General features: G+C 40.0%; 1 protein-coding gene across 3 annotated transcripts; it reads right to left on the reverse strand.

Moving 5' to 3' along the window:
• Positions 1–808: 808 nt before the first annotated feature.
• Positions 809–26,627, reverse strand: LOC118831577 (zinc finger protein 420-like). Of its 3 annotated transcripts, XM_036738966.1 has the most exons (8): positions 26,503–26,595; positions 26,098–26,185; positions 22,479–22,993; positions 14,591–14,759; positions 13,767–13,855; positions 13,404–13,530; positions 12,685–12,786; positions 1,470–4,135 (listed from the first exon to the last, which is right to left on the reverse strand). In XM_036738966.1, exons 3-8 carry the CDS (start codon positions 22,881–22,883, stop codon positions 1,947–1,949), a joined length of 3,081 nt encoding a protein of 1,026 aa, XP_036594861.1. In that variant the 5' UTR covers positions 22,884–22,993; positions 26,098–26,185; positions 26,503–26,595; the 3' UTR covers positions 1,470–1,946. The 3 variants fall into 3 exon arrangements, with proteins under 3 accessions (XP_036594860.1, XP_036594861.1, XP_036594862.1); XM_036738965.1 differs by lacking the exon at positions 26,098–26,185 and having other exon boundaries at positions 809–4,135; positions 26,503–26,627; XM_036738967.1 differs by lacking the exons at positions 12,685–12,786; positions 26,098–26,185.

Below are 26,627 nucleotides of genomic sequence, written 5' to 3' on the forward strand. Positions count from 1 at the left end.
ACTGGGGTCTGTTCGGATAGTGAACTTCAAAGTTAGGAGAAGGGACAGGGTGAGGCTGGTGACAGAGAGCCATAGAGAGGAAGTCAGGAGGTAGCAGTGTGGAGAATGGTTAGTATCGATTCCCTCTCCAAGACCAGGTTGGTGGTAGTAGTGGTGGTGGTGGGAATGAATTTAGGGTGCAGTTAATGCTAGAAAGAATGGCAAGAGGTTGCAGTGGCTTCTGGAAAGTTAAGTCTCCATAAGGGCCTGAAAACACATCACACAACAGCTTACTGGGACTATTTTGGGGTCAAGAAGAGGAAGAAGATGCCTGAGGGCTCATAGATTAGATCCCATACATATGATCTGATGAGAAACAGTCTTTACAGGTCAAACAGCCTTACATGGAAGGAGACAGGGTTTTAACACTTCCATGGCATGTTGTTACATTCTTATACTCTCCTATAAAACAAAATTTTTAAAAGGGGCTATAAAATGTCTATTACTAGATTAGAAGCTGCACCAATGTTTTGGTTGCTTAATATGCACGCTGCTGGTAATTTAGCTTTCATGTAATATATACAACAGAAAATGTCTCAATTTTCCTAATATGTTTCTGATTAATACATTTCCCCCCATATTAATTTTTTACTTCTATATACACTTCATTCTTCATTCTCTATACACTTCATTCACATATATGTGCATTTAAACCTCAGTGGTGAATAACATATAAATAAGAGATGGTTATGGAGAAATCTGTGACAGGGCATAGGAAAAAAGGTGTGTGTCTAACACCAAAAAGAAGAAAGTGGAAGACTCTTGAAAATAAATCAAAGATGGCTTCTGTTTACAAATTTAATCTTAACAAATGCCAATGTTGAATGATAATACAGTGAAAATATAACAATTGAAAATCATTTAATACAACTGGCCCATATAAGAATACAAACTTTGCTAGCACTATCTTCTAACTCCATGAAATGACTCAGATGGGAAGGCCTGAATCTGTCTAAGGAAACACAGCAGTCAGTAGTAATTTCCTAAGTCAAAACTATGAACAACAGCATTGTAAGGCTGAAGCTCAATGCTAATAATGAAATTATTTTAAAAAAGGCATCAGGTGGGGCAAGGGTCAGAAAATAAGAATGCCAAGCCAAAGAAAGGTGGTGGTACTCTCTGCCATCAAACCCAGTCTTTAAATATTAAATTGTATTTTTGATAACCAAAAAAGTAGGACCGGAGTATCAATAAGAGACAGAGTCACCCCCTCATGCCTATCTTGACCTCACTCCCCTCACCACGCCCCCCCCAAAAAACCTTAAATCTCCCCTCATACAAATTCAGACTTCTCTATGCCAAAAAACATTGTTTGTAGGGAAACCAATTCAATACCCTCTCCACCGAGTCCCCTCTCCTTCTTGCCTGAACAATCTATACACCCCCACACACCTTGCCCCACCCTACAGCCTACCCACCCCGCCCCCACTTTGGATTTTGTAATTCCTTGCACTGACCCATAGATCACTTTGTAGATAAGCATTAGTAGTGAGCTTTCAGATATTCTCAGTGTGAAAAATGCAATAATCAATTAGATAGTAATAGGGTTGCCTTTACAAAGTCTAAGCGACTTGCCCAGTGTTACACAGCTAGTGTCAAAAAGGGAGGATGGAAGACAAATGTTCCTGATGCTAGTTATATTACCTCTTATGATTTGCTTCAATTAAAAACAGACTTAAAATCTCTCCCCTACAATTTTCACAAACATTGCTCCTGGGACAAGTTTCCTGATACACATAGCGAATTCTTGAGCCTGTCCATGAGTGTGATGGGAAAATGCCCATCAGAAAAGAAAATCAATCATCAATCCTCCCTCCCCAGAATCATCGATGACAAAGCTGAGATCTCAACAAAGTTGCCTTTTGGAGCAATGGCTACAAGAACTACAAAATCCTTAATGTTACAATTTACTCTGCAGAGTGGCTTTTTTGGTGTCGAGATAAGTTTGAGCTCCATCTGAACTTTTTCCCACATTTATTGCATCTATAGGGTCTCTCTCGGGTATGAAATCTGTCATGCATAAGAAGCTGGGATTTCTTAGGAAAGGCTTTTTCACACATGCTACATTTATAGACTTTCTCACTAATATTGAACTTTTGATGTGAGGGAAGACTCGAGTCCTGGAAAAAAGTTTTCGTACTATCATTTTCATAGGTTTTCTCTCCCGTGTGTATTTTCCAATGTAAGCTAAGGACTGAGGCACAGCTGAAGGACTGCCCACATTTATTACATTTAAAAGGTTTTTCACAATCACGTCTTTGTTGATGCTCAGTAAGTCTGGTATTCTTACTGAAGGTTTTGATGCTCTGCTGATCTTCAGAGTGTTTCTCCCCACTATGAATCATCTGGTGATCAATTAGTCTCTCTTTCTGGCCGAAGATTTTACCACATTCTTGACATTGATAATGCCTCATCCCAATGTGACTTCTCTGATGTTGAGTGAAGTTTGACTTCCACCTGAAGCCTTTCCCACAGACACTACATTTATACGGTTGTTCTCCATTATGATGTCTCTGATGTATAATAAACGATGACTTCTGAGAAAAGGTTTTTCCACATTGATTACATTTATAGCAATTCTTCACAATGCAATTTCTCTGATGAGTTTTAAAGGTATGAGTCCTCTGATGTACAATAAGGTATGGCTTACAACTGAAAGCTTTTCCACACTGACTGCACTTAAAGGGTTTCTCTCCAGTGTGAATTCTCTGATGATCAGTAAGAGTTCTTTTCCGAGTGAAAGCTTTCCCACATTCATGACAGATATGAGACTTCTTTTCAGTATGAATTTTCTGCTGATGAACATCAGATCTATGATGAAAAATTCTCCTTTGCTCATTACCTTCATCATAGTCCTCCTCAGTATGGCTTCTTCGATGTCGAGCAAAGCCTGAGCCCCACCTAAAGTCTTTCCCACAAATGTTGCATTTATAAGGTTTCTTTTGGTTATGAGTTCTCTCATGAAGAAAAAGGTATGACTTACGATTAAAGGCTTTCCCACACTTACTACATTCATAGGGTCTCTCCCCAGTGTGAATTCTCTCATGTTCAACAAGACTCCTGTTTCTTGTAAAAGTTTTCCCACAGTCTTTACATCTATAGGGTTTCTCCCCAGTGTGAATTCTCTGATGATCAAGAAGGGTTTTGTTTCTTGTAAAAGTTTTCCCACACTCTTTGCATTTATAGGGTTTCTCCCCAGTGTGAATTCTCTGGTGATCAATAAGGGTTCTGTTTCTTGTAAAAGTTTTCCCACATTCTTTGCACTTATAGCATTTCTCCCCAGCATGAACTTTCCTATGTTTGTTAAATGCTGAGATGTGCCTGAAAGTTCTACTGTATCTATTATTTATGTGGAATTTCTTCCCAAAGTGACCTCTCTGATGAATAATGTACTGGGAAATTCTAGTGAAGTCTTTTCCATATTCTTGGCACTCAGAGAGTTTTGGTCCAGCATGAATTCTTCTATGTCGCGCAAAGTTTGAACTCCACCTGAAGGTCTTCCCACACTCTTTACATTTATACGGTCTCTCTCGTGTATGAAGTCTTTGGTGGTGTTCAAGATGTGAGCGATGATTGAAGGATTTGTCACAATCTTTGCATTTATGGGGAGTATGTTCACCCTTTATTCTCTGAGTTTGATCAAGTCCTAGAGTATGACTGAATGCTTTCTCAGTCTCATTATGTTTAAAGGAATTCTCTCCACTATGAGTTTTTTGATGTTGAAAAAGGTCTGTACTATGTCTAAAATATTTGCTACACTCATCACATTTGTGGGCTTTCTCTAGTTTGGGAACTCTTTGATGACTAATAGGGTTGGAGCTTAAATGTCTCTCAAAATTCTCATCTGTCTCCTCTGTAGTGGCTTTTACATCTTTGCCTTCCATGTACTTCAAATCTCTTTCCTTTTTCTTCACTATCTCCAGAGCTGAATTTTCCCCCTGCTTCTCCCTCTTGTTCTTGTGTTCGTAAGACTCTTCAAAATGAGGCTGCTCGGGAACACTGGGCTGGAGACCCCCCAGAGATGACAGTAGAGAATCTTCTTTAGCAATTTCATGATTTACAATCAACTTCTCATCCTCATTATGGGGCTCACCATCTAGGATAAAAGGAAATTCAAGAATTGTCACATATTCTAATAAGGGATGGAAAAAGTATCAACTGATACAAAAATGTTCTGAGTGTGCACAGCTTTTTTTTTTTGTGGGGAGGAGGAGGGCTGAACTTATAATTTTATTGGTGTGAGGAACTCCTGGTGAAGAAACTCCCTCTACTAATACAGCTCCGCAACTTTTTTGAGTTAAATCACTTGCCATGGGTCACATAGCCAGTATATGTCAGAGGGAGGACTTGAACTCAGGTCTTCCTAAAACTAAGACTAGCTTCTCTGGCTTTTAGACAATACATAAAAAAAGAGCTTGACACCATGGGCAATGGATAACATAAAACATGGTAAGATACCAAAGGACAAATATTTTGGAAGGGAATTTATAATGCAATAAAAACTATTGGAAAAAGTAGATACTAGTATGGTAAAAAATGAGATTCATTCCATATCTTACATTCAGTTCAATCCAATAAACATTAAGGGACTACTATGTGCCAGGCACCACACTAAGTGATGGGGATACAAAAGGAGACAACAGATAGTCCCTACCCTCAAGGACTTTACAATCTAATCATCATAAATGACCGTAAACTCCAAGTGGATATAAGTCATTTATAGAATAATTTAGGGAAGATAAATCTGATGGAAATATAATCTGAAAGCTTTCTTTGTAGGGGCCTCTCCAGCAGCTACAACTATTGAAGACTCAAAAAAGAAAAAAAGCTTTCATCACTAAAGTCCCTGACACTGTCAAATAGCTCAACATCAGAAACTGAAATGGTTTTCTTAATGCAAAGGACATTAAAAAAGATGTATTACCATCTGATTAGCTACTATACCCTAAGGACCTTTTCATATGACTTGCAGCTAAAACTTCCACTATGTGTTTTCTCCTCCATTAGAATGAGTTCCTTGAGAGCAAGCAGGGATCTTCTTGCATTTGTTTATATACCCAGAGTTATGTAAATACTTTTTTTGGTTTTTTTTTGCATTAGGCCAAGGGCCCAATGCTTTTTCATTCAGTGGAAAAGGGTGGGGAAATATTAAAAATGGGAAAAAGGAGATTGGAAAGAACAAGTCAAGTCTTATACTCTGGTGGAGAGGGACCATATGAAGGAAACAAAGTGGGAGAAGTATAATCTATACAGGAAATAGGGAACAGGAAGAACCAAGAGTTGGTAAATAATAACTGAGGGTACAATATAAGAATAAAAACGACCATTTGTAGATCACTTCAGGATTTTAGGATTCAGCATTTTAGGATTTACAAAGATCACTTCAGGATTTACAAAATTTACAATATCTCTGGGCATCACAAATGAACTGAAAAACTAAGCCTGAGCAAAGCTATTTATTGCCAAAGGCTTGCAGTTTGCAAACAAATTAGGTCTAATCCCACAGTAAACAAAAAGATCACAAGGTGAGACTTACAAGACTTCTTACAATTTAGGGAAGTAAAAAAAATAAATAGAAGAAAACGCAGGCAGGATGTAGGATCAAGTCATCTAACGTCTGCTGCTGGAAAAGTATGAGTGTCTTCCTTGTTGCTAGGGGATGCTGATTGGTTGTGCCCTCCTGATTCCTGCAAGGATGGCTATTGGTACAGAGATAACAGGTTTCTTTGACATAAAGATAGCAGTTTTTTTCCAGAACACTGAACTTAACTCAGAGACAAAGAAACATGACTTAAGCAGTTACACAAAATATCAGTGGAGATACAAAATGAAATTAATTACAAAATAGAATCAATTTGATTTTCTCAATTCCCCCTTTGACCTATGGGAAACATGTCTCCCGGGGATTACTTATCTGCAAAATAAATCTGTAAGATTTTTAACATAGTATCAGCAGTGCACACTAACATAAGCCTTTCTGTTGCTTCAAGTTTGGAACAGGCTTTAACCCAGTAACTAATACAAAGTCTAAACAGGATTATAAGGCAGAGGGCAATAAGAGACCACTTACCAAAGGTGTCTAACAAGCCACTGCCCTGTAGCTAAGTGAACCAAGAATAAGGATTCCAGCAAGGAGTGCTTGGGGAGGGGGGGAGGGGGGCAGTAATTGTGTCTCTCCTACAACTTGTTGGATCTTATGTAGGTTTTTCACAATTTCTCCTGACTGGTTAATATATGAACAAGACTGATTAATTCTTTTTTTTTTTTTTTTAAGACTGATTAATTCTAATACAAACTTCTCCCTGAGCCACAGTAAGAAAAGCTAAAGAATCTACCTCAATCTGGAGAGAGAAGCTGGACTCACTTGTGGCCTGAACCAACTTCTCAATTTCAAATGAAAGATTCAAACTACTTGGAAGGTTCACTATGGACTAATTTGAGAGCAGAGATTTACATGTCACCAAGGTAACCAATAAAACTCAGCAAGCAAACACAATGAACAAACAGCCAAAGTAATACAGTGATGATCTTGACTAATAAATATCAAGTCTCCCTGCATCCTAATAACCCATCCCCACTGTCCTTTTTTAATCAGCACATTTCATCTTAAGCCCCAGATGTCCCAGATATGTGGTCCCTGGAAACATCTTTTGAACATTGTGGAATAGGTCTTATTCTCTGTGTAGCTGCTAATAGGGCTCCTCCTTAAAGATTGGCTTCTCTGGTTCCAAGTTACTTGCAGAAAGTACCCAGTAAAATTTAGTATAACCTTCAAAATTTGTTTTTTATAACTACTAAGTATTCATGTGGTGAAAAAATTGGCTCAAGCCTTATGGGTTCTGGTCTTATTAACAATAAAGCTGTAAGAACAGTATCAAATTAAGAACCCATAATTCATGTAAAATTTCAGAGAATTTCAGTTATTACATACCATTTGCTGTTTCTATCTTTACCTAAACCCTGTACCTGATAGAGACGCTGCCAGCAACAGAGTGAAGAAAGAGACTTAAAAAGAACCTATAAGGGCCTGACTTGTAAAATGGGTCCTGTTGTCTCTTTAAATTATCAGTTTCTTCAACTAAGGAAAAAATGATTTAAAACTTCTTTAATTATTAATATAATTTTATATGTAAAATCCTTGATCCAGTGTTTTAAATTTATTATTCCATTAAAAATATTTGGAAGCCAATTATATACATTTATATATTCTAGTTATTAGAGAAAAGTCTAATCCTGTTGTTCTCAAAGTTTACTATTTCTTTTAATTAGAAACAAAAAATTTCTAAAAGAAATATTTATCTTATTAGGAAATTTTTGCATGTTTGTCTTAATTCTCCCCTTAGGAAGATGTCATCACTATTAGCAAGGGGTGGCAAACCCAAGAATTCAATTTACTTAGTTGCTTAGAATACGAAATTGCCCACAACTTAATATTTAAAAAATAAGATTTTTTTTTACCTGAGTCCTATTATAGTAACTCAGATGTTTTAGTATTAATCGGTTAATAGATTTAGTATGTCAACAACAAAACTTAACAGTTAACCTGCCTGGATTATAAAAATGTGCTATGAAAGGAAAAAGGAAGGGCATGATTGCAACATTAAGACTGTTCCTCTAGGACTAAGCCTGAGGGTAAAAAATGATTTAACACAAGCATAACAGGATAAAGCATCCTTAGTTCTGTTTGATGTTAGGTAAGAGTAACAATTAACTTTTTGTGGAATAGCCAATCATGCAATTATTCACAGGGTATCACAACCAGGCTCAGGATTAACCAGGTGGAAAATATTAATGTTATTATTTCTTTCATTTTGCTGCAATTACAGTTAACAATAAAAAGTTTACCAGGCCTTAAAAAAAATCACTCAATATCCTTTTGTTCTTCTAGAGTTTGATCATCATGAGAAATGAAGAAAATTCTACATATGTGGTGAATATACTATCAAAAACATAGATAGTCAATATGTTATGGAAAAAAACCACAAAAATACTGGCTAAGGTATTGTATATTAATCCCTTAAGGCAAAAATAAGTCTTTAAGACTGAAGTCTGTTAAGACTACATTGTTCAAGATGTAACTTCAACATATGCTATTCCAGGTATAATTCTATAATTTTCATAATCACAAATCAGCATATAAATCACTTCTATCCTACAAACTTCTCTCTTCCTTTTGCAAGAAGTGTTGGTAATAGAAGAGGGGATCCCATTTTCTCAGTAATTCTCTCAAAACTCTTGAGTAATTTTCTCAAAATTCATTATTTTGGAATTTTACAATATTTAGCAAGTTCTTCCACAGGGCTATGATTTTATGACTTTTTCCAAGCAGATGGTCCCAAGGAACCTGGAAAGTTGATAAATGGGACTTTACAAAGTCTTTCTTTCTCCTCTTCCCTTTGCTCTTGGTTATATTGGTTTTGTTTATGTAAAAATGTTTTAATATAATCAAAATTATCTGTTTTACACCCCACAGTGCTCTCTCTTATTTAGTTATAAATGCTTCCCTTCTCCATAGTTCTGACAGGTAAACTATTCCTTGCTCTCTTTTTGAAAGTCAGATTTTCTATTCAGCTCTAATCTTTTCATCAAGAATGCTTGAAAGTCCTCTACTTTATTGAAAATCCATATTTTGCCTTGGAGCATTATACTCAGTTTTGCTGGGTAGGTGATTCTTGGTTTTAATCCTAGCTCCATTGACCTCCAGAATATCATATTCCAAACCTTTAGATCCCTTAATGTAGAAGCTGCTAGATCTTGGATTATCCTGATTGTGTTTCCACAATACTCAAATTGTTTCTTTCTGGCTGCTTCCAGTATTTTCTCCTTGACTGGGAACTCTGGAATTTGGCTACAATATTCCTAGCAGTTTTCTTTTTTGGGATCTTTTTCAAGCAGCAATTGGTAGATTCTTTCAATTTCTGTTTTACCCTCTGGTTCCAGAATATCAGGACAGTTTTCCTTGATAAGTTCTTGAAAGATGATGTCTAGGCTCTTTTTTTGATCAAGGCTTTCAGGTAGTCCAATAATTTTTAAGTTATCTCTCCTGGATCTATTCTCTAGGTCAGTGGTTTTTTCCAATGAGATATTTCACATTGTCTTCCATTTTTTTCATTCCTTTGGTTCTGTTTTATAATTTCTTGATTTCTCATAAAGTCACTAGCTTCCACTTGCTCCAATCTAATTTCGAAGGTAGTATTTTCTTCAGTGGCCTTTTGGACCACCTTTTTCATTTGGCTAATCCTGCTTTTTAAGGCATTCTTCTCACTGGCTTTTTGGAGATCTTTTGCCATCCGGGCTAGTCTATTTTTTTACGGTGTAATTTTCTTCAGTATTTTTTTGGGGGGGGGAGGGTCTCCTTTAGCAAATCATTGACTTGTTTTTCATAATTTTCTTGCATCACTCTCATTTCTCTTCCCAATTTTTCCTCTACTTCTCTGACTTGCTTTTCCAAATCCTTTTTGAGCTCTTCCATGGCCTGAGACCAATTTATACTTTTCTTGGAGGCTTTTGATGTAGGAGCTTTGACTTTGTTGACTTCTTCTGGCTGTATGTTTTGATCTTCTTTGTCACCAAAAAAAGATTCTATACGCTGCTTGCTCGTTTCCCCAGCCAATTACTTGACTTTTGAGCTTTTGATCAAGGTATGACTGCTTTCAGAGTAGAGCGTGCTTTGTTCCAAGCTTCAGGGGTTTTGTGCTTCTGTTTTCAGAGCTACTTCTATTCTGAAGTGGTATGATACACCTCTCCTGGCCTGTGCTCTGGTCTGTGAGTGCAAGCACTCCTTTCTGCTGTGTAACTACCAGGAGGACTCCCTCTCCACAGCTACCACAAGCTCTGCCACACCAGTGTTCCTCCTCCCCCAAGAATCACCAACCAGGACCACAACCCAGATCCAAGCACGGCAAAGCAAGAGAACACTGCCTCTGTGCCAGCAAAGTGCTCCCTGCACTCCCACTCTGATGTGCAGCTTGATTCCTCTCACTATGTGGGCCAGGGGCTCCGAAAGCAGCTGCTGCTGAAGCTCTGGAAGCAACTGCTGGAATTTCCTGCTGCTGCCACCATGCCACCTCCATGGCCCCTGGGCCTGGGGCCAGACTGTTCTTCTCTCATTCAGATCCAGCAGTTTTCCCACTGACCTGCTCCATTGTCTTTGGAGTTTGGGTTGAGAAGTCTGGTACCTACCACAGCTCAGTGATTCAGGGCCCTGAGGCCTACTCTGCCCAATCTCCTTTGAGCCCATGCAAGTATCTTCTGCCTATTCATATCCTTTGACCATTAATCAATTGGGATTTCTATGTAGTTGAAAAATGAGCCCTTTATCAGAGAAACTTGCTCTAAAAATTTTTTTTTCGTTTTCCTTTTACTCTTGGTTACATTGGTTTTGTTTATGTAAAAAAGTTTTAATATAATCAAAATTATCTATTTTACACCCCACAGTGCTCTCTCTCTTATTTAGTTATAAATGCTTCCCTTCTCCATAGTTCTGACAGGTAAACTATTCCTTGCTCTCTTTATTTTCTTATTGTATCACCCCTTTATGTCTAAATCACGTACCCATTTTGACTCTATCTTGGTATACAGTATGAGATGTTGGTCTATATTTAGTTTCTACTATACTGTTTTCCAGTTTTCCCAGCAACTTTTGTCAAATAGTGAAGTCTTTTCCCAAAAACTTAGGATTTTTGTATTTATCAAACACTAGATTACTATGGTCATTTACTACCATGTTTGTTGTTGTTCAGTCATTTCAGTCATGTCTGACTCTTTGTGACCCCATCTTTGGCAAAGTACTGGAGTGGTTTGCCATTTCCTTCTCCACTTCATTTTACAGATGAGGAAACTGAGGCAAATAGGGTTAAGTGACTTGCCCAGGATCACACAGCTAGTGTCTGAGGCCAGATTTGAACTCGGGTAGATGAGTCTCCCTCCCTCCTGGCCCAGCGCTCTATCCATCAGTGGCTCCTTACTGCTGTGTATTGTGTACCCAATGTATTCCACTGACTCTCCATTCTATTTCTTAGCCAGTACTAGGTTGTTCTGATGCCTACCAGAGACTTTCTTTCTAAAGAAAATGTTTTCACTCTTCCTCCTTTGGCTGAGCTGGTCTCAGAAAAAGGCTAGTGTACAAGACATAGGTAAAAGGACAAGTCAGACACAAAGAAACATTTGCTGGCTAGGATTTTTTTTTCTCATTGCTCACTGAAAAGTGTTACCTATCAGTTTGCTACTACTACTGGAATCCATTTTCCCTTACAGAGATTTCTCCACTAGCAGGAGGCTCACCTATTCCCTTAGAGAGATTTCCCAGAGACATCCTTCCCTACTAAGGTAGTGGCTTTCCTTAGCTCAGATGGATTTGAGACAGAGGAGAAATCTGACCTTCAGGACAGTTTCTCACAAAGAACTCCCTCATTTAAAATACAACCCAAAGCTCTCAGGGGGTTCCTCAGAGAGGCCACCCTGGAGGCTGGGGCCCCTCTCAGTCCTGCTGTGGTTACCACCTGTTGCAATTAAACTGAGACACTACATATGAGCACAGTGATTTAATGCCAAAGGCAAGCAGTTTGCAAACAAATCAGGTCTAATTCCTCAGTAAGCAAAAAAAACCATAAGGTGGGACTTACAAGACTTCTTATATTTTAGGGAAGTAAAAAAAATAAATAGAAGAAAATGTAGACAGGATGAAGGATCAAGTCATCTAACTTCTACCAGTGAAAGGATGAGAGTGTCTTCCTTGTTGCTAGGGAGTGCTGATTGGTTGTGCCCACCTGATTCCTGCAAGGATGGCTATTGGTACAGAGATAACAGCTTTCTTTGACATAAAGATAGCACAGTGATTTTCAGGAACACTGAGCTTTTGTGAGCTTAACACAGTGACAAAGAAACATGACTTAGGCAGTTATACAAAATATCAGTGGAGATACAGAATGAAATTAATTAAAAAATAGAACCAGTTTGATTTTCTCAATTTCTTAGGCATAAAGAGTTCAAGGATTATCATCCTCCTGGCACATTAGAAAACTGAGAATTAACCAAAATTATATACCAGTTGAGTGACAATGAAAAGATTTGAAACCACGGCTTCTGGAGCTTGGAGGCAGACTAAGAGGACCCACTGCTCCATATTAAATATAATATGAGCTAAGAAACATGATCTGGACCTTAGTTACCATACAAACAGGTAAAAAACTAACAGAGAAGGTACCAAGTTCCATCTTCTGCTGACGGCTGAAGCACTATGCGCTTACTTTGGTGATAACACACTCAACTACCACAAGAGTGAGAACCTCAAAGCTCTCTTCAATTGTGTTTAATTAAATGTTTCTAAAGTATAAATCCTCTAATTTTCCAGCCTCCAGATGACTTCAACACAATAAATAATGATAGTAATAATTCTTACTTCTATGGAACTTTGGAAACCTTAACAGTACTTTGCCCACAACACTCCAGTAAGGTAGATAGTATAAACAGCATTTGAGAGATGAAGACACCAAGCTTCAAAGGGAATGATTTATCCAGGTTCAGAGAGCTAACCATCGTCAGGTCTCAACAGCAAGTCCAGTGCTCTTTTCACCATGCCACAATGCCTCAGAGGCAAGAGAGCAGAATCAGTGAGAGAAGTTAACCAAAGGTTTTCCTTCTCACCTGCATAAGTGTTTCTCAGACCTTTTAGACCCAGGGCTTCCTGAAGGTCCGACGAAGCCTTCTCCAGCTTGGAAATCAGTGCAGGTTTGGGAAACGGACATGCTGCTCAAAGGGAAGGGAATGAAAGAAGATCAAGAAAGGAACTGCATCACTCTGTCCCAGAGCTCCACCTCAACCCAATTCTTGAGGAGAAAGGAAGAAAATACCCAGGAAGGCTACGGGAGGAAGGCATCAAGGGAGATGAAGGGGGCCAGGAAGGGAAGCTGAGATCTATGTTCCCAAAGAGCAGGGGGAAAAGTCTAGCTCAGTTATCCTTTTTTCCTCAGATGGGAGCAGACTGAAAATTCTCAAGAGTAGGAAAATTTGCACTGGGAACACCTAGATAAATCTAACAGACTATGAGCCCCCACAAAAAAATGCCTTCTACAAAAAGACAAAGGAGAATTAGAAAATGGGGGTACTGAGCAAGAATGACATATTGTACACACTTTCCAGCCACACAGAATTAACCTCTATAGGAAATGTCTCCAGGAGAACAAGCCAAAAAGATCCCTATTTCATTGCAAAGGGACCAACAGAACAAGCCCTACCTGGGAATCCTGGTGAAGGGGAGTCAGACCATGTGACTTCTGAATACTACCAAGTAATAAGGGGAGAACCACTCATTAAGCAATTTGTGACAGCTTTGGGCAGGGAATGAGGAAGAGTAGGAGTCTTACCTACAGAGGCCAAATTCCTATAATTCTCCAGCATCACGCTCCTGTACAGGGCCCGCTGAGCAGAGGAGAGATACGACCATTCTGACTTACTGAAGCATATAGCCACATCCTCAAATTTCACAGAGTTCTGTAACAAACCAATTCTGTTACTTTAGGGACAATCCCACCATCCACCAAAGGGCATGAGGGACAATATCTGTTTCTAAGGCAGGGAAGAGACACAGAAGGAAAGATTCAGGATCCTGTAAGAGATAACCAGTGCTGAAATGTCAGAAAGCTACTTACTGTGGACAGAGAAATCCCAGAACAAAGGAAGGAGCTACAGTGACAATCTCAGAAAAGACAAAGAGAGTTAAGATTTACCTGTAACCTGGCTTCCAGAGACATGGCCATCACCTGATCTCCTGTGCTTCCCTCTTGAGAAACTGCAGATAATTGGGGAGTTGGAGGAACTAAAGAGAAAGAAAGAGGCATGAGGGAGACCCCTGCCTAGGAAACTCTCCCATCCCTCCACTAATGACCCCAGCTCAACAGACACAAAGAGAAACAAAAATAGCCTTTCCCCAAAGTCTAAACTGTTTCAGAATCAGATATTAGGAAACAGAATCAGCTCTTAACTCTGCCCTATGTGCATGGCAATGGTCCCTATACCATGGGGGTAAGGCAGTAGATGGGGGTGGGAACGAACCCAGAAAGCAGAAAAAATGACCAACACAACTAGTTTAGCAAAGCTGAGACTCAGACTCAAACCCAAACTTGAGTCCTTTGAACCAAACTGGTGCACAGGACTTACAACCAGAAGATTTAGAGAAAAATACTTTTAATTCTTTCTTTTTACACTGAGGCCCCCAAAACTTAAGAGATTTTCCCCAAAGGCACAGAGGTAATAGGTGACTGTGTCAAGATCCAAGTCCAGGCCTTCTGGCATGATTCTGGCTCTCCAACATAGTTGAAATAAAATACCCAGGAAGCTGAAAAGGCATGGTGATAAAAAGATACAGGTATGTTTACCTTAGAACTTTCTCTAGATCAAGACTGTTCTCAAAGAAACACGCCGGAAAGAAGTGCAAAGGAAAGACAGAGCAGGTCTAGTACAGTGCAAGGTGAGAGGAGGCTGCTACCAAGGGGAGAAGGCGAGAGCACCAATTCAGTAGAGGGGGGACCCCAGTGTGAGGGACAGCAAGTACCATCTGGGGGATCCTGGAGATGGAACATCCCGGTGTCATGAGCAGAGTCCCAGTGGGGCCTGTATGAGGAGCAATCCTTGAGCAATGGAACAGGAAGAGATTCCTGTGCTGCTCTCAGAGATGAAGTCCCCATCCACAACACATCTTGAACCTGAGCTCCGGCTGAGACCTAGAGACAAGGAGATACAATGAGGCCTGTGAGTTAATCATCACGGAAAGAGGAACCTGGATCTAAGAGAAGAAACTACCATCCCAGAGGAATACAGGGCAGAAAGGATGAGACTCAGAAAACCAGGAGGGGAAAGTACATTCCAGACATCACAAAGATGAGAGGCATCAATCACGCTTAGGGAATAACATCAGCTCCAACTTCTATAGCACCTGAAGGATGACCAAGTGCTTTCCTCACAACAGCCCTGTGAGATTGGATTATAAATGGAAGTGGAAGGCATTTTCAAATTCATCTAGTTCAACACTGAGGCACAGTATAGTGCAGTAGAAAGAGCCCTGGAGGGGTAGAGCCAAGATAGCAGCATGACAGGAAGAAATACAGTGAGGGGCCCATCCCCAACTCTTCCAAGCAGATCTAGAAAATGGACCAGAGAGGACCCTGACAGTGAAAGTAAAGAAAAAGTCACAGGGAGTCATTTGTCCAGTCCAGACTGACAAGGGGTCAGAAAAACCTGAGGACACTGGGGACAGGATCCAGCCAGGAACATGCTGCACTGGAGCAAAAAGAGGCCCCAGAACCATACTGGGGTACTGGAACCTCATTTGGAGTACAGGAACAGGTGCTAACTGGCACTTCTGTCCCTTACCACCCGGCACTGGGTCATACGTCCAGGGTACACTGAGGAGGGGACCAACGCCCAGAGGTGGTATTCCAAAATAAGGAGCAATCCCAGACCCTAGCCTGTGTACTTGGGAAGAGAAAGTCCAAAAGTAACCAGCAGCTGTGTGGCTGACTACTCCAGCAGAGTGGGGTTTCAGTTCCAGCTTCTAGCCCAGCCTTAGATCTGCAGAGGAATAACCAGGGCAAGAATCCCACACAAACGGGTAGCTGGCTGTTCAGTCCCTCTTAGTCAGCAGAGCTGCCCCACTGAGTTCAACAACAGTCTGCTGTTTCCAGGACCCAAACCCAGGTCAGGAACTTGCAGAGCTCAGACCAGCAGGGAATGATCAGACTTTGTCCCTGGATCAGACCATTTTTGAAAGCACTTTGTGGGTCCTGAGATTGAGCTGCCTTGAGATCCTAGAACAACACAACATTCAATACCCCAAGAAAGCAGCAATAGTCTAGACCTTCCTTCCAGAAGCCCCAACATAAGAAGCTATTATGATGACAGGGAAGCCCAAGATACAAACCTAGAAAAAGAAAAGGCTCCAAAACAGCAATAAGCAAACTCTCAAAGAAAAAAAAAAGCAGCCTGGGCACAAGTCCAATTAGTATCCCTAGAAGTGATAAAGAGTTAAATGGGTAGGGGCAGCTAGGTGGCGCAGTGAGTAGAGCACCAGCCCTGGAGTCAGGAGGACCTGAGTTCAAATCTGCCCTCAGACACTTGACACCCTACTAGCCGTGTGACCTTGGGCAAGTCACTTAACCCCAACTGCCCTGCCAAAAAAAAAAAAAAAAAAAAAAAAAAAAACGGAAAAAAAAGAGTTAAATGGGTAAAAAAAGTTTTTATAAATGAAATGACAGCACTAGAGGAAAAAAATAAGAGCTATAGAAGAACGAATTAGAAAGCAAAAGCAACAAACTCCCCCAAAATTGGAATGAACCAAACAGAAGTCAATGATTCTGTGAGACAAAAAGGAAAATTAAAGTCAAAAGGCCAAAAACAGGAAGAAAATGTAGGGCATCTCACAACAAAAACCACTGGCCTGGAAAACAGATCAAGGAGAAAAAACAGTTAGGAATAATTGGATTACCTGAAAGCCATGACCAAAAAAGAACCCAGACATCATATTTCACAAAATTTTGAAAGAAAATTGCCCAGATCCCTTAGAACCAGAGGACAAACTGGAAATAGAAAGAATCTACTGATCACATCATGAAAATTTTCAAAAGAAAAACTCCCAGAAACATAATAGCCAAAATCCAAACCTTCTACCAGGTTACAGAAAAAATACTGAAAGCAGACAGAAAGTTCGAGTAATGAAGAGCTACAGCTAAGATCACATACAATTTAGCAGTCACCACTATCAAGAAGAGGGGAACTTTGAATACAATCTTAAACTGGGTATAATTATAAAGAGTAAATAAATGGATCTTTAAATTAATGGATTAAAAAACTCCCAAGAATGTCTGATGAAAAGACCAGAGCTGTGCACAAACTCTGAGGTTCAAACAAAAGCTAAAAGAAATAAAAAAAAGGTAAGCAGGAATGGATAAGGGACAAAATAATGATAAACTCCTTATGTTCTAAGATGAGGAGTTGATACATGCATCTCCTCTGAATGCTAATATCATCAGATCATCAGGACTTACAGAACCTAATTAGACAGAAGACTGGAAAGTGGTTCTATTATGTCTTGATGGTCTTAAAAGAATGGAAAGAGAGAAAAGTAATACGCTAGGGTGGAAAGGAAGGTTAGGGAAAATTACTTCATATGATCAGAGTAATAATTCCTAGGTAAATGTCAGCTATGACAATTATTGGGGAAAAGTCAAAGATGTTTCTAAAATTTGGAGGCTGACTAACTGCAAGAATAATGCTACCACTGACATACATCTAGGTCACAGCAGAAGCTGGGAGGGCAACTGAAATTCCTGAGGGAGAAAGTTATCAGGAGGGAAAGAGCAGCAGAGTAGTAAGGCTTAAGTACTGAAAACACAGGAAGAAAAGGAAAGACTAACAGAGAAGGTATCTAAGCCCTTGGTTTTGACAATTTGATGGGAAACTGTCCTTACTATCAGGAACAGCTGGGTTCAGATATCACCTCTGACGCTTGCCAGCTGTGTGGGCCAGGGCAAGTCCCACAAACTTCTCAGTGCTCTAAGCAGAGGTTCCCTACTTATCTTGGTTCAAGGTACCCTTACTCTGCTGCATCCTGTAAGTTTGCTTCCTGCAGAGGTTGGGAACTTTAAATCCAGGCAGCTCTTTAAGTGGCAGAGGAGCCAGCCTGCACTGGGAGAAGGAATCCCTTTACCAATAAGATCACAAATCTAGTCCCAACCTTATTGAGAATAGACACTATGCCGTGGCTAGTAGGCCATGGTTCTAAACCATGGGTCCACTTTTTCAACATTTCATTGTGTGTTTCAATACGATTGGTTTCCTACTGTAATCTTATGTATTTTACGTATTTAAAAACATTATTCTGCTTTACCAGACTGTCAAAGGGATCAACTCTGCTCTAAGATATTTAAGGAACTGGGAGTTAAAGAAATGGATTTATAGACCACCCATTAAATAAATTTTAGAGTAAAAAGAGAAACAAGAGAGGAGCCAAAGAGGAAAGCAAGGCATCGAATTTTTCAAACAAGTAGTAAAGCTGTAGGCATGTTTGAAGGGAGGGATTGTCCACAGTATTAGGTTATTTGGACAAAGATGACCCTTCAGGGTAAAAAGGCTGCAAGGGCTATAGACTATGCATATTAGTTACTAGGGTTTTGTTTTTTCTTTTTCTTTTTTGGGGGTGGGAACAGGGAGGTTGAAAGGGGAAAAAATGCTTGACAAATTTTTAAAATAACTTTTAAATTAAAAAGCAAATACAAGCAGATAAGTAAAAACCTATTAAAATCACAAACAACATAGAAAATGAACGCTATCCTGGAGGACACAAAATTCCCCAAGGGAGTCAAATCTGCAACTGAACAAGGCAAGTTTAAGACAAATAAAAGAAAGTCCAAATCTACTAAATTCCTAAGGAGAGGGTGGGAGTCTCTTAACTCTTGCTAAGTAGGAAAAGTTTTCAGTCTGGGCGCAGCAGTAGACAGTGTCTATTCTTCCAGGAAGCTTCCCCAAGAGAGAACCATCACCAGAAGGTCACCAGAGGATGAATTGTTTTGGTCACAGCAGTTCTTAAATTATGACAAGACTGTAGATTTTGAGGGGCAGCGAGGTGGCACAGTGAGTAGAGCACCAGCCCTGGAGTCAGGAGGTCCTGAGTTCAAATCCAGCCTCAGACTCTTGACACACTTACTAGCTGTGTGACCTTGGGCAAGTCAGTTAACCCCAATTGCCCTGCCTTCCCGCTCCAAAAAGATTAAAAAAGATTGTAGATTTTGAACTAGAAAAGACCTTACAGGTGATCAAGTCTAACATCTCATTTTACAAATGAAGAAACTGAAGCCCAGAGAGATCAAGATTCATATAATTAGTATTCGAGGCAGGGCTCTAAGTCAAGATTTTCCTGTATTCAAGTCCAGTAGGCAAGAATACACTAGCGTCCCTTGGGCCTCAGGTTTTTTTTTGCATGACTAGCAAGCTAAGAATGGTTTTTGTATTTTTAAATGGTTGGGAAAATTTTTTTTAATTTCTCCTGAAAATTATGTGAAATTCAAATTTCAGTATCCATAAATAAATCTGTATTGGAACCCATTAGTTCATTTGTTAACATATCGTCTATTTTCGAACTACAAGGGAAACTGTAACAGAGACTAAGACTGGGAGCATTATAAATTAAAGTGATCACTCCCAGATCTGATAATGTTTCTTAATGAATTCAGCCTAAAATTACGAGGCAAAACAGCACTTACATGAAAAACTTTTACTGCAGGAGAGTCAAGGTAAAGTCAATTCCAAGCCAACTAATACTGTTTGAATCACAAGTAATGTCGAGCTGTTTTATATACCTCCAGTACTTTCAAAAGTTAAAACAAGCTAGATCACCATTCCACAAATTTGCAGTGGGATATTTTCAGAACTCAAAGGACAGCTCCAGCAGTGCTTTTTGGACTTCGGTTACAAGTGCAAAAGAAATTTCAGTATTTCAAAATCAGCTTAACTGTTCAATTAAGGAGCTTCCACCTACCCTTCAATTAGAAGTGATTAATCTGCAACCTAAAAACTTGCTAAAAGGTGAAATTCAAGAGACAAATCTAAGAGAATTCTACAAATGTCTGCCAATGCTCAAGGACTGGTATCAGTATTTGACAATACCTCTCTCTGTATGAAGACAATATAAAAGATGAAATATGTAAGATCTCATTACAGGTCAGCATTAATGGATAAACATTTGTAATGGATTTTGATAGGCAACACTAACTTGAAACCCCAATTAAGTGAAATGTAATCCTACCCCCCAAAACAGAAGTCCATTCTTCACATCAGTACACCAATATTAGAAAAAATTATACAATTACTATATTCTGAATTCATCAATAAAAAATTGTTTATGTTTGTTATATAAGTACACATTTAATATTATCAAATTTGCCTCTTGGCCTGCAAAATCAAAATATTTACTATCTGGTCGTTTATAAAAAAAAGTTTGCCAACTCCAGCATTGATCAGGCTTCCTCTCTGAGAAACTTGAAACTCTTCAAGTTAAGGATAGATAATTTAAGAATCAATGGACATGAAAGTCATGATTTAAAAACAAAACCTTTGACACTATTACACTATTTCAAGGAATCATAAATGAAAACTGCCCAGAGTTAGCAGAACCAAAGGGCAAATATAGAAAAAATCCATAAACTACTTCCTGAAAGAAAACCCAAAAGGAAATCACAAGAAATGTCATGGTAAAAATCCAGAGCTTCCAGGTCAAATAAAAAATACTGCCAGAAAGAAGTTCAAGTAGCAAGAGACAACATTCAGGATCACACAATACTAGGCAACATCTTTTATAAACGAGAGGAGATTTTAAAAGAAACTATTCCACAAGGCAAAAGATACAGGCTTACAAACAAGAATGACATACCCTGAAAAGCTGGGGAAAAGGGGTAGGGGAGGTGCGGGTAAAAGGGGAAAGATATACTTTTAATGGAAAAGACTTAAAAGCATTTCTGATGGAAAAAAAAAAGACTAGAGCTAAGGAACTCTGAAGTACAAATACAAGAGTTAAGAGAAACCTAGAAGGATAAATTTATTTGAGCAACTGGAAGGGGCTGTAAAATGATATAATGCTAACGCATTAGAATGAGAAGACATAAATGTCCCTTTCAGAATTTGAATGTCACCACAGGATATTGAGATAGTTAAATAAGACCAAGGACCTAAGGATAGATTAGCTCTTTTCTGAGGGTATGAAGGGAGAACGAAGTAAGGGTAAAATGGAAACACTACAGTAGAAAAGAAGGGCAAAACTTACTATTTCTCATAATCTGGATACGTAATAACAACAGCTAACATTTATATACTGTGTTAAGCACTGCAAAGCACTTTATAATTATCTCAACTGATCCTCACAACAACCCTAGAAGGTGCTATTTTCAACTCCATTTTACAGATGAAGAAACGGAAGCAAACAAAGGTTAAGTGATTCCCCTCCCCCACCCCTGAGAGCAATGTACAAATTACAAAGAAAAAAGAAAGAGGGCGCCAATCAACTGGGGAATGCCTAAGCAAATTGTGGTCTATGAATGTAACGGAATATTATGGTGCTATAAGCAATGTCAAAAAAGATGATTTCAGAGAATCCTGGGTAGTTGAGAAATGACCCACAATGAAGTAAGCAGAACTAGGTGAATCTATACTAGGACTTACTGCTAAGCATATACTCCAAGGAAGTCTTTGATAAGAAAGAAAAAAACAAGGCTCCATATACATTAAGATATAGCAAAACTTTTCGTGGTAGCAAAAAACTAAAGAAAATAGATGCACATCAATTGGGAAATATCTAAACCAAAGAGTCTTCACTTGAGATCCATGAATTTATTTTAATATTTTGATAACTATATTTCAATATAATTAATTTCCTTTTTAACTCTACTTGCAAAGGATCCGCAGGGTCCAGACTGCCAAACAGGTCCACAATACAAAAAAGGTTAAAGACTTATCTTGCTAAATAAACTGTGGTACATGAATGGGATGGAATGTTACTGTTCTGTAAAAAGCATGATGTAAAAAACAGAAGCACAGAAAGACAAAGGAATTTACTTGAATTAACTTGAAGTAAGCAGAACCAAAGTAAATGGAAAGAACCACAAAACAGGAGAAAATGAATGTGGCAAATTTACAAAGACCAAGATTGACCTCAAGGAAGAGTTAGGAGAAAACAAGTCTCTTCTTCCCCAATCCTCGGTGGAAGTGAAGGGGCTGGGGCCCACAGGTACGGACTATGGCATTTTTGGACACGTAAAGTGTACTAGTGTGTTTGTTTTACTTGACTAAGCTTATTTGTTATCAGGGGTTTTTGTTGTTGTTGCTGTTATTCGTTTGGTTTTTAAAAGGTGGGGAGGGGAGTGGTTAATAATTATGATGCAAAAAAAAAAAAGGCCATTAAAACTTTTTTTTTAAATGAACAGAAGGGAACAGAAAGAAATTCAGAAGGAAACAAAAGCACACAGGACAATTTTGAAAACAATATTTAGAATTTAGTGCAGTATACACTTTAAAAAAATAGCCAATAGTACAAAATGGCAATTTTGTACATCACCACAAGCCTGACAATTTCCTACAGAAGCCTGTTTAGGGGTTCTGCTATGGCAGAGGTAGGGAACCTGAAGCCTCAAGGACACCCATAGCCCTCTAGGTCCTCAAGTATGGCCCTTTGACTGAATCCAGACTTCACAGAATAAATCTTTTTATTAGGGGGATGTTAGGGGGATCTCCATAATAGGGGGCAAGTCCCTTCACACTCTCAAGACCTGAGGGTTCAGGCCCTGACAGAAAAACAAATGGTACCAGACATGGCAGCGGAGAAAGTAAGCCCTGCCACATACCTCCCCCTCCAATTTCTCCCCTCACCCCCTCCTCATGGTCCTAGCTACCCTTCTCACCTCCTCTTCTTGTTCATCGAAGTGTCTCTCAACACCTTTCACAAGGGCCACAGCCTCCTTCCCATTCTCTGGGTGATGGAGCAGAACCCAGGTCCGAATGTCCCCAGGCAGAATGGTCAAGAACTGCTCCAGCACCAGTCGTTCCAGAATCTCTTCCTTCGTGTGGATGTCTGGCCTCAGCCACCATCGGCAAAGCTCCTGGAGTCTGACCAGGGCCTCTTGGGGCCCAGAAGTATCTTGGTAGCGCAGCTGCCTGAAGAGCTGGCGGAAGAGTTCCTGCCCAGAGCCGATGCTTCTCTGCAAGTGAGATTTCTGTCCCCAGTCATCATCTTTATTCTTCACCATCAGAGGTTTCTCTGAACCCAGGGTAGTTCTGAGCAAAACCTTCCCTCCTTTGGGAATCATGCTTACTCACAAAGGATGTCTTTTTCTGAAAGGAGATCAAACCCTCTTTCAACTCTATGTTCCTGGAGCTTTCTCTTCAGCCTTCCTTAGGATTGGATCAGCAATGTCACCTACAGACGTGAGAAGTCAGTGAACACAAGAAGCTGATCCAAGAGGAGAATTCAGACACAGCGCATCACTATGAAAGGAATACAACATTCAAGACACTCCCCTACTCCCACTCTCCTCCAACACATAGCCCCTATATGTGGGGATGTCAGCATGTCCAAGAAGGCTTTCCTACATAAGGATGCATCATTTTAGAAAGGAGTTAATTCTTTTCCCAGACAATCAGTGGTACAGTGAGAAAAACGGTGGGTCAAGAGCCCAAAGGACCCAGGTTCAAATCCTCTCCCTACCACTTACTGCCTGTGTGACCTTGAACAAATCACTTCAACTCTACGCACTCTGGCAACCTCAATGAACTGTGTTTTCTTCCAACTCTAATCCACAACCTAGTTTTATATTAAATTCTGCTTTTTAGTTAGTGAACAGCTCCAATTTAACTTTTGACAATAACTAATCCTTTCTAGGTGTATTCAATGCAAGCACACACCCAGAGCTTCAGCAGAAAAGCCCTCTGAATACAAATGTAATCCAATTCAACAAATATTTTTAAATATCTTTTACAAGACCAGGCCCTCTGCTCAGCATTGGAGATAAAGAGTTGAAAAACTTAACAATCCCTGCCCTGAAAATCATGCACTCTCATGAGAGGGAAGGCATACAAATGGAAGAAGTAGAATGTTGATCCTTCCATCAGAACTACCATCCTCTATCTCTTCTGCCCTTTGTGGCTAAAATCCTTGAAAAAGCCATCTACACTTTCCTGTCAATCTCTTAACCCTTTAGAATCTGGCTTCTGACTATATCATTCCAAGAAACTGCTCTCTCCAAAGTCACAAAACCCAATGACCTTTTCTCTATCCTCATTCTCCTTGACCTGTGACACTGCTGACCACTCTTTCCAGTGACACTGGCCTCCTGGCTGTACCATGAATAGGACACTTCATCTCTCAGCTCCGGGCATTCCCTATGACTGTTCTCCCTGCCTACAACACTCTTCCTCTTCCACTCTTGACTACTGAACTCCCCTTGCTTCCTTTAAGTCCCAACTAAAATTTCATCTTCTCCTTAATTCCAGTGCCTTTTCTCTGTTACTTCCTATGTATCCTGTATAGAGGATACTTTGTGTATTATCTGTTTGCATGGTGTGGCCCCCATGAGATGGCAACCTCCTTGAAGGCAGGGACTACCTTTTGCCTCTTTTTGTATCTATAGCACTTAGCAAAGTCCCTGGGATTTATTAGGTGCTTAATAAATGTTTACTGATTGACTGGAATACGGAATTTTGGAGAGCTTTCTAATTCTCTAAATTCCTGAAACCAACCTTTCACCCTTTAGTTTGGAAAAAAGACCCAGAAAATCAGCCATGCAAAATTCCTGGATCATCTGCCATTCTGAATTAATGATAAATGTGTTTCTTCCATCCCAAATCAGCTTATTAGCCAGGTCCGGCAGAGATTACTCAAAAGCCCTCTGGATCCAAGTACAATGATGAACCAAGACCTTGGAAAGACTACAGGGAAGGTCAGAATCACAGCTGGAAAAGATGATGGAGATCATCCAATCTAAACTCTAATTTTACAAATAAGGAATCTGAGGCCCAGATATATAAAGTGACTTGCCTGAGGTGACATGGCTAGTAAATGGTGGGCAAATCTCAAACTCAGGTATTTTGACTCCAAAGCCAGGGCTCCTACTACTACCTCACACTGACCCCGGAAGACATAAAACCGTGCTAAATATGCAAACAACTTATTTAATTCAACATTTACTGAGAGCCTACTAGGAAGAAGGCACATGCTGGGCATTGACATCATGGAAAAACTCTAAATCTGCAGTAATTGCTTAATCAAATGTGAATGTACCAATTTATATTCTACATGCCAAACATAACCTAATCTGAAATACCAAAATACTTACTAATATTTCCTAAGATCTCTCATTTTAGCTTCAAATCTCACTAAAGTCTGCCTGCTGCCCATCTACAACACCACCTTTCTGGATGTACAAAATGTGTATTAATTTCCCTAACGGCTTTGGAATTCACTTCAAAAGGAAAGATTTTCTCCAGTTACACAACTGTTGGAAATAAACTCTAAAAAAACCTACTGGCAAACAAGAATGTACAGCCTTTTGTGTACTGAGACAATTACAGAACACTCTTCTCCCAGATAATTTATATTTTCAGGTTTATTGAGTTCAGATGATTCTGGTTCTTCCTTGTCTAGCCAGTTCCACGAATCTACTTTGCTGTTTATTAACCAGTAGCAAATTCTTCCCAGTATTCAGCACAGTGCTCTGCATATATATAAGTACTTAATAAATGCTCTTTCATTCATTCGAGTAGTTTTGATGATGATCACTACTTTATAATACAGATTGAGGTATGGATATTACCTTTTTGCTACCTTTTTTCATTGTATGCCATGACGTTCCCTAACATTTGTTTCTACAAATTAATACGTCTAGCTAAACAAAGTATTCCTTTGAGAGTCTGGCTGGCATAGCACTAAATCTGTAAATTTTTTGTAGTATTGTACTTTTTTATTATACTGGCAAAGCCCAGCCATAAGCACTGAATATTCCTCCAACTATTTGTATCATTCTTAATTTCTTTTTTTTTTTGGGGGGGGGGGGGCGGTGTTTGAGGTTGGATCTTACTCGTTCATCCAGACTGACTGCGCAGCAGCTACTCACGGCCCCAATCTCAGTTTTCCGGCCTGGGCTCAATGCAGCCCTCCCCCCAACACCTGAGGGTTCACCATACTGGTAGTGGGACTTAAAATGAACGCTTGAAGCCCTTTAGCAGTACCGAAACTCGGGACCCCTAAACTCTAACGGCCAGCCACCACGCTCGTATCTGATGGCATTTGTCAAGTACAGAGCAGCAAAAATTAATTTTAAAAAGATTTTTTAAGAACGTAAGAAAGTGAGGGCACAGACTACTTCAATTTTGTTTTTATACGGCCAAGGGTCCAGCACACGGAAGGTGTTTGATACGCGTCTACTGAACTGAATCGGTCCCCCAAACTGTGACGCTTTCTTTATGCCCCGGATATGTTGGGGTGCGGCGGCGGGAAGAGAAGAGCGGAAGCATTCTGGTACTCACTTGGAGAGGAACTTGTGAAAAACTTTTTAACTTTCTTCACTTCCAGCTCCTTCTTAACCTTCCAAATTTATGGCCGCGGTTTGACTGTCTTCCTTTCCATTCATCCAAACGGGGGTACGGGGGTGGGGTGGGGAGGGCGGGAGGGGAGAAGAGAAAGGGAACGGGGAGGGGGACGGGGAGAGGGAGAAGGAGGGAGGGAAGGGGAAGGGAAAGAGGCAGATCAAAGGAAAGTGAGAGGGAGGAAGAGGAAAGTGCGGAGGAAAGGGAAAGTGAGGAGAGGGGAAAGGGAGAGGGCCGACTGAAAGGGGGGAGGGGAAGCCGTAGAACTCCTCCCCGCCCCCAACTCCACCCAGGGCCGGACTGAGGCAGACAAGGAGGCCCCCCACCCCAGTCCTCCGCACTCACCACGCACCCCAGACGCCCAGGGCGAGGGTCCCGGACTGCCGCCGGAAGCCGAGACTGAAACTAGACTGAAGACGACAGCGCGCGAAAAGGAGCGGCTCCCGGGGAAGTGAAAGCAGGAAGAGCGC

Source organism: Trichosurus vulpecula, chromosome 9 (assembly GCF_011100635.1).
Source record: "Trichosurus vulpecula isolate mTriVul1 chromosome 9, mTriVul1.pri, whole genome shotgun sequence".
NCBI classification, from domain to species: domain Eukaryota; kingdom Metazoa; phylum Chordata; class Mammalia; order Diprotodontia; family Phalangeridae; genus Trichosurus; species Trichosurus vulpecula.

What these genes read in the sequence shown, in the direction of transcription:
- LOC118831577 (XM_036738965.1), bottom strand. Translation starts at nt 22,883, where the DNA reads ATGATTCCCAAAGGAGGGAAGGTTTTGCTCAGAACTACCCTGGGTTCA. An exon ending in TCTCCAGGATCCCCCAGATG is followed by an intron (nt 13,856 to 14,590) that starts GTACTTGCTGTC and finishes CTTTCTCTTTAG; the next exon opens with TTCCTCCAACTCCCCAATTA. An exon ending in TAGGAATTTGGCCTCTGTAG is followed by an intron (nt 12,787 to 13,403) that starts GTAAGACTCCTA and finishes CCCTTTGAGCAG; the next exon opens with CATGTCCGTTTCCCAAACCT.